The sequence below is a fragment of the Psittacula echo genome (genome assembly GCF_963264785.1).
Source record: "Psittacula echo genome assembly, chromosome: 5".
NCBI classification, from domain to species: domain Eukaryota; kingdom Metazoa; phylum Chordata; class Aves; order Psittaciformes; family Psittacidae; genus Psittacula; species Psittacula echo.
This window is the reverse complement of record NC_137739.1, coordinates 76,231,497-76,243,828: the sequence shown is the minus strand read 5'-3', so window position 1 is coordinate 76,243,828 and position 12,332 is coordinate 76,231,497. Positions and strand designations below refer to the sequence as shown.

General features: G+C 41.1%; 1 protein-coding gene across 2 annotated transcripts in view; it reads left to right on the top strand.

Annotated features, from left to right (window-relative positions):
* The window catches only part of MDGA2 (MAM domain containing glycosylphosphatidylinositol anchor 2), a 378,834-nt gene extending 375,206 nt beyond the window's left edge, over nt 1-3,628 (top strand). For both annotated transcript variants that reach the window (XM_080619512.1, XM_080619511.1), the window contains exons 16-17: nt 2,129-2,234; nt 2,793-3,628. In XM_080619512.1, coding sequence (XP_080475638.1) covers nt 2,129-2,234; nt 2,793-2,881 — 195 coding nt within the window. In that variant the 3' untranslated portion in view covers nt 2,882-3,628. The remainder of the gene's footprint in view (nt 1-2,128; nt 2,235-2,792) is intronic.
* Nucleotides 3,629-12,332: the final 8,704 nt, after the last annotated feature.

The window sequence follows — 12,332 nt, the reverse complement described above, 5'->3', positions numbered from 1 at the left end:
ACATGCTTTATACTACTGCAGGGTCAGGCATCTACTAGGGATGCTCAGCTTAGCAAATGGACAGCAGGAGGTTGGAACTGATGAACTTTAAGGTCCCTTCCAAACCAAAACATTCTGTGATTCTATGATTCCATGTATCTGGCCAAGATTGAGGGACTTGCCCTCTGCAGAAAGGCACAGTGGCGAATTTTGTGTGCAATGTAATGTCTGGTGGCATTGTGCATCATTGTGATACAGTCCTTGTGTGATACTCAACCAGCTGGACTCACTGCTGAACCCCTGTGATTTACAGGGTCATTTTCCACTGCCCTGAGTGTTTACTCATCATTTATAACAAAAGGTATTCATTTCAATTGAGTAGCTCTGGTTAAACTGTAATAATGAGCAAAGAATGTTGGAAGCTGCCGAAAGAAGAGGCTCAGATCTGTGTCCTGCTGAAATCAATGACAACAGAGAGAGCCTACCTGAGTGCCTCAGACAGCTCCCTTATGCAGTTGGATCATTATGAAGTATAATTTAAGTATTTTGCTCCAGATGGAATTAGGGTTTTTTTTCAAATTGTCTCTACCCCCAAGAGTTAATGTCTCCATTAGTGCCACAGCACGCCCTTATAAATTCATTGAATTTCATGCATATATTGCCAAAGATTAAAGTTAAAAAACTTGTCATCTAAGTTAACTGAAAATATTTCTAAGGACTGAAAGGGAGGGAAAAGGGAAAGGAGAGATAACTGTGCAAATGTTGCTGCTTGGGAAATTTATTCCTTACATAATTCCTTCATCTCTTTAGAAAGGCTTTGAAGTTTTCTAGTGAATAAATTTCTGCAACACAGAATGAGTCCTCTCTTCTACAAATCTAATTAAGCAGCTGTATGGCAAAACAGCATCATGTTGGGTTTGGAGAAGGAGAAAGGATAACTTTGTTTCTTTAGTACAATAGTAATCCATATCTAACAACAAACATTACAGCAAATATTACTGACCTTGCATCAAGCCACCCATGTCGATACAGGCACCATTTCTTTTCCCAGCTGTAGCAGTAGGGGTTTCAGACTAGTAATATTTGACAGAAATGATTAATAGGACCTTGAAATGACTGGCATCTGTTCAGCAGAGGTTAAAGCCTTAAAGAGGAATAATTGTCTACCCTAACCCTCTCTGTGATTAAAACACATCACAGTATCCTCTGATAAATATGAAACCATTCTTAGAGGGGATTATAGCATCTAGACGTGATGATGAGTCACTAAAAGGGGAAAGAGAGAAACAGGGCTGTCATTGCCATCAATTCCTGCTGTGGTGGAGATTTGGAAGATTGCAATCAACTGAGGTGATCGCAGGAAGTCACTGTCAGACTGTCAGACCTCGGGGAATCTGAATCAAAGGTAGTCCCTTCCTTACCCCTCGAGATAAATACAGCTTTCCAATACAGGTGAAGGGACACCAATCTGGCTCCTGAGAGGTTTTTCCGAATCTTTCATGGTCCAAGAGAGGTTTCAGGGTCACTTCCTGTCCTCATTTTGCCTGCAGGGAAGTTGCCACCACGGTGCAGATGAGGGACCCCAGTGTGGGAGATGGAGTAGGAGGGACTGGTTGAGCTACCTTCAAGAGCCTGAAACTTCATCTTGCTGTGGAGCTTTTCCAGCTCCTATGTGTTTTCATGCAGTCTGTGATCAAGTGATGATCAGCTCTTCAATATGTTACAGACGCTGTTTGTCAAGTTGTGCCTCTGCTATCCACATTCAGGTGGCAGGAGTTTCTAAGAGAAAACACCTCAAATAGCTTCAAAACTTTTCTTCTATTTAATCCTGCTATTTTCTCCAGGAATCGTACTTACATGCATACACGCATTACAGTTAGCATAGTGGCAAAGCTGACTTGGAGGCACCAGGTAGACAGATAGGCAGATGACTGGCAGCTCTGATATTTTTCAGCTCATTCCGAAGAGTAAAAGCCTCCACAGCTCACACATCTTCTGTGTTCACCTTACTCAGTTGCAGTTTTTTGCACCGTGGAAAGGGTTTGTAAATTACTGCAAGTCCTTCAGTGTAGTTTAATGCTGTGCAAAATGCAGCTGAACATTTTCCATTCATCACCCTCTGATCTGCTGCTGCTTTATTTTTTTGCAGCTCATATTTGAAGGGATCCGGGGCCCTGGCATCGAAGGTGATATTGCTATTGATGATGTATCAATTGTGGAAGGAGAGTGTATGAAATCAGACCAACCAGCCAACAGTAAGTGGCTTTTCTGCACATAGGGGAGAGCAAATTGCTTCTTGTCATTATAAATTTGAGACACCTTCTGAAATGGATTTTCTCAAGAACAATATATTGTTCAGTTCAGTTGAAGAGACTTAAAGTAAAACTTTTTCCTTGGAAGCAAGCTCTGGAGTCAAAACATCTTTGCTCAGATAGGAAAATGCTGGTTTTAGCAGAGATGGAAGTGAAAAGCTGGTGGGCATTAGGCACAAGCTACACTCCACAGTGGGGATGGGCTGAGTGGCCGTGATTCGAGATAGGCAGACAGATAAAGCAGCATTAAAAATAGATCGGGGGTGCAAACAATATGAAATTAATGAATATCACTGTTGTGATTCCCTGTGGACCTTGTTCCATCCCTCCACACCGCGTGTCTACATTATAGTACAGGCCTTAACTACACAGCCAAGTGTTTTTTTATCCCAGCGTTTTCTGCCTCATTCAGTGGCTGAGCCTTTTGTCTTCTAAGCCTTGTAGCAACGCTGACTGTATCTGGGCAGCTCTTTAATTCTACCTTTTTCCCCCTTTTTGTAGATTTACGATCAGGTGCTGTTGGGACATTAGCGCATATACGACTTATCCCAGTTATCATCCTCATATCTTTCTTAAGTCATCAGAGGTGACCTTACCCTGGCAGAGGCTACAAAAGATTCACCAGGCACTGGCATGAAGAAAGAGTCTTTGTAAAATGGACATTTAAAAACAAACTACCAAAGATTCCTCCACTGACTGACTCAAAAGTTAAATAAATACATAAATAAATAATAAAAAAAATTAAAAAGCACTGGGGACATAAAAGGCATCACGGGAGTTTAACTCACTATGAACCACGCGTGAGAATGAGATCTGGCCTTGTAAGGAAGAGACCTTCAGGTGCTTTTGTGGTCAATAATGAATACAGCATCATCTGGTTGAACTCTTGGAAAAGAGCTATAGAAACCCTTGTCAAAGCACAAAGTCATGGCTGGTTTTGTTTCAAATGAATAGTTTGCTTGTTACCATGGAAACCTAATGGCCTGACAAAAAAAAAAAAAAGGAAGGAGAGGAAATAAAAACAAAAACAGAGAGAGAAACACCTCACTGTAAACAGGGTATGTGAAGAGCTGGCATTCATTTTCCCTTGAAGAAGGTTTTTAGTATAGAGTTAAATAAATGTAGGCCCTTTCTACTTTGGCTGTCACATCCCCTAGAGAATAACCCTAAATCAGAGTGTTTTAAGACATTTATGTTTCTTTTTTCATGGCTATGCTTGATAACTGTATGCTGTCTCCTTTTGCATGCATTACTATCCAGGATGTGCAACCTGGGCTTACATATTACACAGGCTTATCGGAGTTTGCTTGCGGCCACTCGAACACCCCTCTCCCCTCCCCAACTAAGTCATCTGTTCTAATGAAGTGAAGAAACCAAACCACCGTCTTTTATAAATTGCCATGGAAACCAAGTGCCTTCAATGAAACAAGCCTGATTTAAAAATAAATAAATAAAATAATAATAATAGTTTCAACACAGAAGCTTGCACTGCTAAAATGTGGTTTGTGCAAACTATTTTCTAAACAAACTACGGAGCCTGGGTGTGCAGACTGCAGGCAAGGAGACGAAGCTGCTTCTGGAGATGGATGGACCTAAGCTGCTGCATAAGCCCTTCCGGATGAGATATTTGTTGTTTAGCGTTCCAGACAGCCATGGCCTTTCAGCTTACTACCCATTCGAAAATAGCTTCCGTTGGTCCTGGAAATGGGAGCAGCACTTTTTTTTGATGTTGTTGTTGTTTTTCCAGGTTATCAAGTGGGTCAACCAGAGGAAAAGGTTGTTAAGATACACTTAGCACAGAAGGTGGTAAAACACAGAAGAGATTCTCGTGCTGTAAATTCCATTCACAAGGCAGTCAGCCCCAGCATTAGTGGGATGGGGAGGCATGCGTGGGGACAGCGGTGCGTGCTGAGACACCCAGCAAACTGCAGAGTTCACTGCAACCCTGGCACCAGCGAAGCACCAAGGGTGCTGTGCCTCTGCCCTGGAGCCAGACTCTGTGCAGATCACGAAAGATTATTTTGTTATTGTAGCAAAATTTAAAAAACGAGAAAAAATCCGCTTTTACAACAACAACAAAAAAAAAAAAAAAAAAGGCTGTACAAAGGGTTTTGAGCTACCCGAACACATACCGTTAGCCAGCTGGTTTTCCACTGCATTGTAAAGTTCCCTTACAGTTGTTTATGACAATTTGAATACCTTTTTCCTTAAATTATCTCAGCTTTTAACTTCATTTAAAAAAAAAAAAGGCTTTTGTCTAAAGAAGACTATTATAATTATTATTATTATTATTCTGTGTTCTCTTGATACCTTAGGAATAAAAAAAATTATATGCAAATAATTGGAGTACAAACATAAAAAAACAGATGAGTATAATATTTGCAAATATGAGTATAAAAAGCACAACGAGATGCAGTAAAACAATGACAAGGCTTGATTTTTTTTATTCTGTAGAGAAATGTTTGTGCAAATCCAGTAATTCAACTAAAGAGATAATTTTACAGCTATGTTCAATAAAGCCTCTTTCCAGGTAAGGTATGCCAAGTGGTATGTGTGTTTGTTGAGCAGTGTGCCTTGTGCACCCCAGATGGGTGCAACTGGCATGGCTTGGTTTTTCCTGTGATAAACTGGTGTTGCATGAAGATATAATGGTCCATTCTGGCAATGCTCAGGGGCTGGAGCTTTGGAGGGTGCTGTCAGCTCACTGGTTTGTAGGCAGTTTGTGGTACCTGTAATTCCCCACATCGCAGCGGGAAGGCTGCTCTGAAGATGGTGGGATCTCAGATTCTGGATGAACTGTGGGATGGCACTCTTATAAAAAAAACAAATTTCCCACCGGCAAGCACTGGGTTTTAATTGGGGATGGAGGAGCAGGTCAGGTATGGTAAGACCCTGATGCAGATTTTTGTGTAGGAGTTTGTTTTTTCTCGTAATTCAGGATTTGTGGAAGCCAAACCTTCACCTGTATCCTCCCGCTGATCTCTTGTGAAAGCTACAGAACTGTGGGACTGTCTGAGAGATTTCCCTCTGGGTGCTTTTGGCATGAGCCTTCGGAGGGGCTGGCTTTGCCCAAGGCTGCTAGGAGCCCTGCCAGAAGTGGATGCACGAGGGTTTTGCAGCAGACTCCCCTGTTACATTTCCTGTTCTGTTTCTGACCATTGTGTGATCTCAGTTTTGCTCATTTTCTAGTTTGAGCAGCTGCAGTGTTGCTCCTGAATGAAGCTGGGCTGGAGCCATGGCAGGCACTGCATGAGGTTCCCACATGCTTGTGTTTCACCATGCTAAGCTGAAGGCAAACCTTGTTCTGCTGTATTTTATGACACTCAATTTCACTGCTCTGATCAGATGAAACAGGGAATATAGAAAAAAAACAGTGGCGATCTGTCAATCAATTTGAAGTAAACATGAAGCATTCCATTTGCTTTAAAGTATTTCCGTGATTTTCCCTCTGATTTATCCTTTCCAAAAATAGACTTAAAGTAAACTGAAATTTGGGCACCCATTGATCAGCACATGCCAGGAGAAGTATCTTCAAAACACCATGCAGAACTTGAGCCACAGGGCTGATGGCAGTGGTGTGATGGGGGACTCCACAGGAAGGGAGGATTTGGAAAGAGCCTGGCAGTGTCCTCTGGTGCTTGGGCAGCTGTGAGGAAGACAGCCTTGAAGACAAAGAAATGGAGATCATGCTTGTTTAGATCCCAAGCTAAGACTTCTTAATTCTTTCACAGGATGGTGTGGGAAAATAAGGGCATTATTGGAGTACTCCCCTTTCATTGCATTCAGCAACACCATGCATGTTTAGTTCTTTCACAAAGCACATAGTTTGAACGTGAAATCCTGGACAAAGTGCTTTGATCTCACTGTGCTACCAACCTACCACTTCTCCAGCTGGCTTCAGCCGTGCTTGGATCCTGGGTGGGACATAAAAGAGCATAGACTAAAAGGGGGCAAACACATTTCAGATCTCTCTATATCCCTACAAATGCAAAATTGCAATTTGAAGGCATGAGCAGTTCTTTGAGAGCCCATCAAAGTGGCAACGGCTTATGTGATGGAGGCATTAACTAGTGGAGGATAGGGTGTTTACTTGAGCCCATCTTATATCAGCCAGTGTTTGGAGACTATTATCTAAGGTGTGCTACTGTCAGGCCCACAGAAATCCTTTGAAATGTGAAATTTCCTCTGAATCTGGGGGAGGAACTGCTGGTTCTCAATGAGGTGGAGCTGCAAGCTCCTAGTCCCTGAATGGCTGCAAGCCACACACACAAGTACCAACCTCCACTGATGCTGCAGCAGTTTTCTTCTTGACACACAGACTTGAGTCTGCAGCATTCAGCAGTGTAAATGGCAGAATTTAGTTTGAACAGCTCTGGGGGCAGTTGAGGTCTCCAAATTTTAAAACCAAGTTGATTAGCTAAAACATTAGCTTACCATTGAAGTTTGTTTTGTCTTTTAATGCCTTGTAAGGTCAGAAAAATCCCTTTCTAGTGAGTGGTTTAGTCAGAATAACCAGATTTTTTTTTTTCACCCTTAGTGGAAGAGGCCTACCTTTTTTATTTTTGAAGGGTTTACTCTCTAGTAATATTTTTTCATGTATGAAAGGGTAATTGAAACTCTCTTCCTCCTAAAGAAAAAATGTGATCCATCAGAACAATGGCTGCCTGTAGTAGTTGAATAAAAACAAAAAAAAGATACAGTTTGGTGTTATAAGCACTCTTTGCCTATATATGCTAATAAAGAAATTGGGTGCCAAATTCATGTATTTTCCCATAAAATGAAAAAAAATATAAAAAAAAAGATTTTTGTTTTGTTTTTTTGTTTTTGCAATAGAAGCATACTGCCAGTGTCAGTTTCAGCAGCCCAGAAGGAATTAAACCAGCACATACTGACCATTTGATTTTCCTTCATGCAAGGAGCTTACATAGCTACAGCTCATGCAATCCTGCAGTCATCGGACCTTCAGTGTTCAGAACTTTTATGTCATCTTTCCCTAAACCCATAACCATAGTGTCGCCCCAACGATCCCATGGGACCTTGCCCTGGCACAGGGTGTAGGCAGGAAAAGGTGCTTTGCAGAACTTGGGCTGGAGAGGGATGTGCTGGGCACACCTGAGCCAGCAACCACCAACCATGCCCCTGCTCACAAATATATCAATCTTAAAACCAATTAAAAGGTGGAAGAGGGAGGATGCATTTGATTTTTGCTCTCTACACTGCCCATGATGCTATTGCAAAATCTCGCTGCAGGAAGGTTTTGGATCCCCGTTCTTGTTGCCAGCATAAATGTGTCCATGGCCAGTTTAGCATCATTTGTTCTTGTGCCAGCAATGTTAAAACATATTTTCCTCCTTTCCTGATGTTAAGCTCCAATCCCTCCGTACCCCCAGACCATCTTCAAATGGCCCTTTTTTCTGTTTTGGTCAGCCTACAATATTTCAATCTCTGGGTTAGGAAAGATACATAACAAAAAAAAAAAAAAAAAAAAAAAAAAGAGCTGTCGTTAACCCAGACAAAATATGATCTAGTTTTCCTTTTTATCTGTCAGATTAGGGAGTTTAGTAGAAGCTTTATGTTATGGGAAGTTTGTTGTATTTTCTCCCCAAAACACCATATCCGAAGTCTGTGAACCCTTGAGTGCTTTTGGACAGCAAGTCTTTCAGAGATTGCAGTGCTGACACTAAGACTTCCCTTTTATAAATAGCATTTTACTCATACCTCACAAAGAAATAGTTGTGTTATGGTGAGACTACTCAAGTGATACTAGACTGATCAGATCATTAGAGAATGCAATGACACTGTACATGGCGTAATTCCCTCCTCCCTGCATGTCCCTTCTGAAACACCCCAAAACATTCAAGGTCAGCAATAAGCCCCCAGTCGTTCACTGCGTTTTGTATCTTACTGAGCTCAATCCTAGTACTTTGGTTACAAAAGCTGGACAAGAAACAGAAACAAAAATAAGATGATTATGTTTACGTTTGCTCTGTAGATGTGTGCATGCATCCTGGTAGCCTCACCTAACATGGTCTCTCCTAGCTGGTTCTTTGTCATGGTCATGTTGAATGTCACTAGAGACCTATGACAGGTGATTTGCAACCAGTTTCCTTCCATTTCTATTCTCTGTAAATTTTTTCCATTGAGAAAGAGACTTGAATGTTGGCAAGTGCTTGGACAAATGAATTAATATTCATGTAGCTTTGCTCACAGCTAAGGTCATGGCTGACAACTGGAGAAATATCACTGCTGATTCCTTGGGATCCAGGACCTTTGCATGAAACAAGTCTTTGCCTTCTGCAGGCTGAAGGGATGCGCTTCACCACCAGTAAGGAAGAAAGAGGAACACTGCAACAACCATGACTGTAAATTATTGAATGCCTTTTGATGGATATGACCACAAAAGAGGTTGAAGAAACACGTTACTGCAAGTAAGAATTAGCAGCCTCAGCACCTTCTCCGGAAAGATCAGATGTGTTTCTGCTTGCACACTACCAATGGCAAAGGGAAAAAAATCTGTGTTTGTGTGTGTAAATACTATATAAATAACTGTAATTGTATGTATTTAATGTATATATAATGATTATTACATTTTAACGATCTGAAGTATTGTATATAGCCAAAACTTGGTCTCTTATTTTACTAGCACACCCACTGTAGATTTATTTTTTGTCATTGTTGTTAATGTATCTGGTTAAAACACAAACTGGTCTCACTTTTACCTCAAAGGGTATATGTTCTTTATGTACATTTTATAAAAAAAAAAAAAAAATAGAAAAAAAAATCACTCAGTATTTTTGGTTACCTTTTCAATTGCCAGCTGTATTTTCTGTCTTCTCCTCTTCAGCTGCATGCTGCCCTTGCTTCTGCCCCCCAGATCCACTGCAGGGAAGAGTGGAGTTGGGAGGGGCTAGGTTTGATGGGCAATATTTCTCACTCAATGCATCCCTGCCTTCCTGAGAGATGTAAGAAAGGAGGACTGTCTCTCCCCATCCCAGCCCTCCACCTCTTGCTAGGTGTTGAAAGGTTTTGATTAGACCATGAAAAGGCCATGCCACTGTCTTCACTACTGGGCCTTTCCTTCCCTTGCATGATGCCAGCAGAGTAACAGGGTTTTACCCAGCCATACAGACAGTTGAGGGCTGAAGTCCATTTCTTTGACTTTCCATAATGCCTGCACAATCTCTGGGAATAAACCTGCATAAAGATGTATGCACCATGCCAGACAAGGCTACTTCAAGAGCACTCTTCCCCAAGCCAGCCATGTGGGTATTGATGTGATGGGCACACTGAGCTATCCGGTATATCTCTGCCTTCATATAATGGTGTGGAGTAGCACAGCATCTCCAGATCCAATTTGGACGTTACTGCATGAAGAGTCTGGGTTTGTCAAGGTCAGTGGTTACATGGTCCAGTGTGGAGGTTGTCCTGGACCTCAACAGTCATGGGGTTGATGCCCATTCTCTGCTGAAGGCATGACCTGGGTATTTCTTCTTGTCCAGCTCTTCTGTTGAGACTGCAGTTTGGTGCCAGGAGCTATCTCAAGCTCTATGCATGTATAGCGCAGTCAGGCACACTTTTAATCAGGGGGTTTCCAGTGTACAATAACATGAAGAATTAGAAGTTATTTCTTCTGAAGTATTGTATTTGCCATTTAAGAACACGAAGGGTCCAGGTTTTCATGGGCTAACTACCATATATTTTGAAAAAGCCTAAGGTCATTAAAATTCTCTGGTGTTTGCTGTCTGGTGCAAATGAAGAGTAAAGTGCTGTGCTCTGATTTGGCATGTTGCGTGTCCATGTCACACTGCTGGGAAAATGAATGTACAGACAGCAAACCAGCGTTCAAGAGGGAGCCCTCATTTGTGTTTCCTGCTCTGGCTGTCTTTTGTTGGTCTGTGTGGAGATAAACTTCTTTACAACCTTTCAGAATTAAAAGTCTGGGTTTATTGTAGGTGAAATGAGGCTACAATCTACATAAATGAAAGCATATTTTGTTTCTTGTTGCGTTTTGCAAATGCTGACATTTCTTTGCCCTTTTCAGTTACACTGATGCCTCCATCATTTTCTTGATTAAATTTGTGACTGTCAGCTGTCAGCTTGTTCAAATTAGATAAAACTCAGCATTTCCAGACAAGTCTTTCTCTCCAGTGGCCTCCACCACAGACAGTGACAAACAGCAACACAATGAAATTCACAGCTTAAAAAAAGAAACATGCTGGTCTCTTATTTTTTAGCTTAAAAAGTTTCACTGTCCCTTTTGATCTCACAGCTTGAAACCATTCAACATTCCCTCATCCTGTCCTTGGATATTCAGTATTCAAACTATGGGCTGAAGCACTTTATTCCTTTCAGATACATTGATCTGCTTCCCTTTCTCCTCTTGGTAATTATGTCTTAGCTGCACATTGGGCCAAGAAGAGATCCAAAGGCACATACTTTTGAGTACAAACACAGACAGTATTATATATATTACTGCTAGAAGTATCATATATATTGTATTTACATGAAAGCTGATTAAGCTAGCTGCTTTCAAATGGAGGTGCTCTGGATCATTGCCTTCATTTGCCATCCTGTGTCCCATCTGCTTCAAGGACCAAGAGCTGAACCTCACTGTCCACACCCCACCCAATTCCATGAAGATTTTTGGAGGTTAGTAAACTGTCACAAACATCTATACAAAAATGTTTTATATTGGTATTGTTTACCAAAAAAACCCAAAAATAAACACAAAAAACAAAACAAAACAAAACAAAACAAAACACTAGTTTTTTGATAGATTTTACCCGAGTTTTGGTTTGTGGAAACTTTTCATCTGTGGGAACAGGACTATTTCAGAGCAAAATTGGCCAGGATGGAGTGGCAAGCCTAGTCTGTAAGATAGACTGCATGCACAGGTCAGTGCTTACTCCTAATCAGCTGCTTATTTTTGTGGAATTGATGTGTTAGTGCTCTGGATGTAAGTAGCACAGTATGTTGAGCTGCCAGGACTGTCAGATCTGTCTCCCTAGGGAATGATTTTTATTCTTGTTTGGAGGATTTTTGGCACGTTGCTTTTAGTTTTTTTAAAGAGAGGAGAACAGGGGTGTATTAGCAAGGATTAAAGTATTACTGTAGTGGCTCTAGGCCTTTCACAATCCCCATTATTTGCTGTAATCCCACCAGAATTCTTTTCTCATATTCCTTAATTATGCTGTAAAAATTAATGAAAAAGTAGCTATAAAGAATAACATTCTGATGAGGCATGTAAATCCCAATTTATACTGGGTGCAGCAAAAATGTTTTTCTGCAGTATTCAGTAGTACTTGACATTTTCAGCCTTACTCCTCAGGGACAAGGCTTACACAATCCTTCTGTGAGTAATTTTTTGTATCTCTGTCCTTTCCCATTAATAAGTTCTGAAATTTTTGTCCTATTTTAAATGGGTTTGAAGGGCAGTTGAGATCACAATAACAATTTGGTTATTTAAAGTTGGGGATTTTGTTTAGGAAATCACCCACCAGGACCTGAAGACGTTAGAAACCTCTTCAGGAGCTCTGCTCAGGCTGATGAACATCTGGTAACCGACAGGGTTTCCTACACTGTACGTCCACATCATTTTTCCTCTGGTTATTATCATCTCTGCCGACTCTCCTTCAATGTTATTCTTCCCATTCCCTTGTGAAACATCACTGATGCTCTCTTGCACCTTCACTTCATTTTGTTAGCCTCGGAGAGACCTTTCCAAGGAGGGAATAATGTCTTTAGACTCACCTTTCCTTACAGAAAGTGAGAAATGAGACAAACCCTGTTTTGCTTTAAAGGACAAAATGTTCAAAAACTTAACTAATAAATTGCCTTCATTGTTAATAGGTGGTAATTGCATCCTGTGTAAAGGCACTCGGAGAGACTGAGGCTTAAATAGCCTCTAAACCTCTTTTTAAAATGTCATTATGGGTCCGGCTGCTCACTCAGCAAGAGGCTTCTCAGTGCAAGTTCCATTCCCTGCTGGGTTTGAACACAGACAAATACTAATGTGAAGCTAATGCAGGGGAGATTGACCAC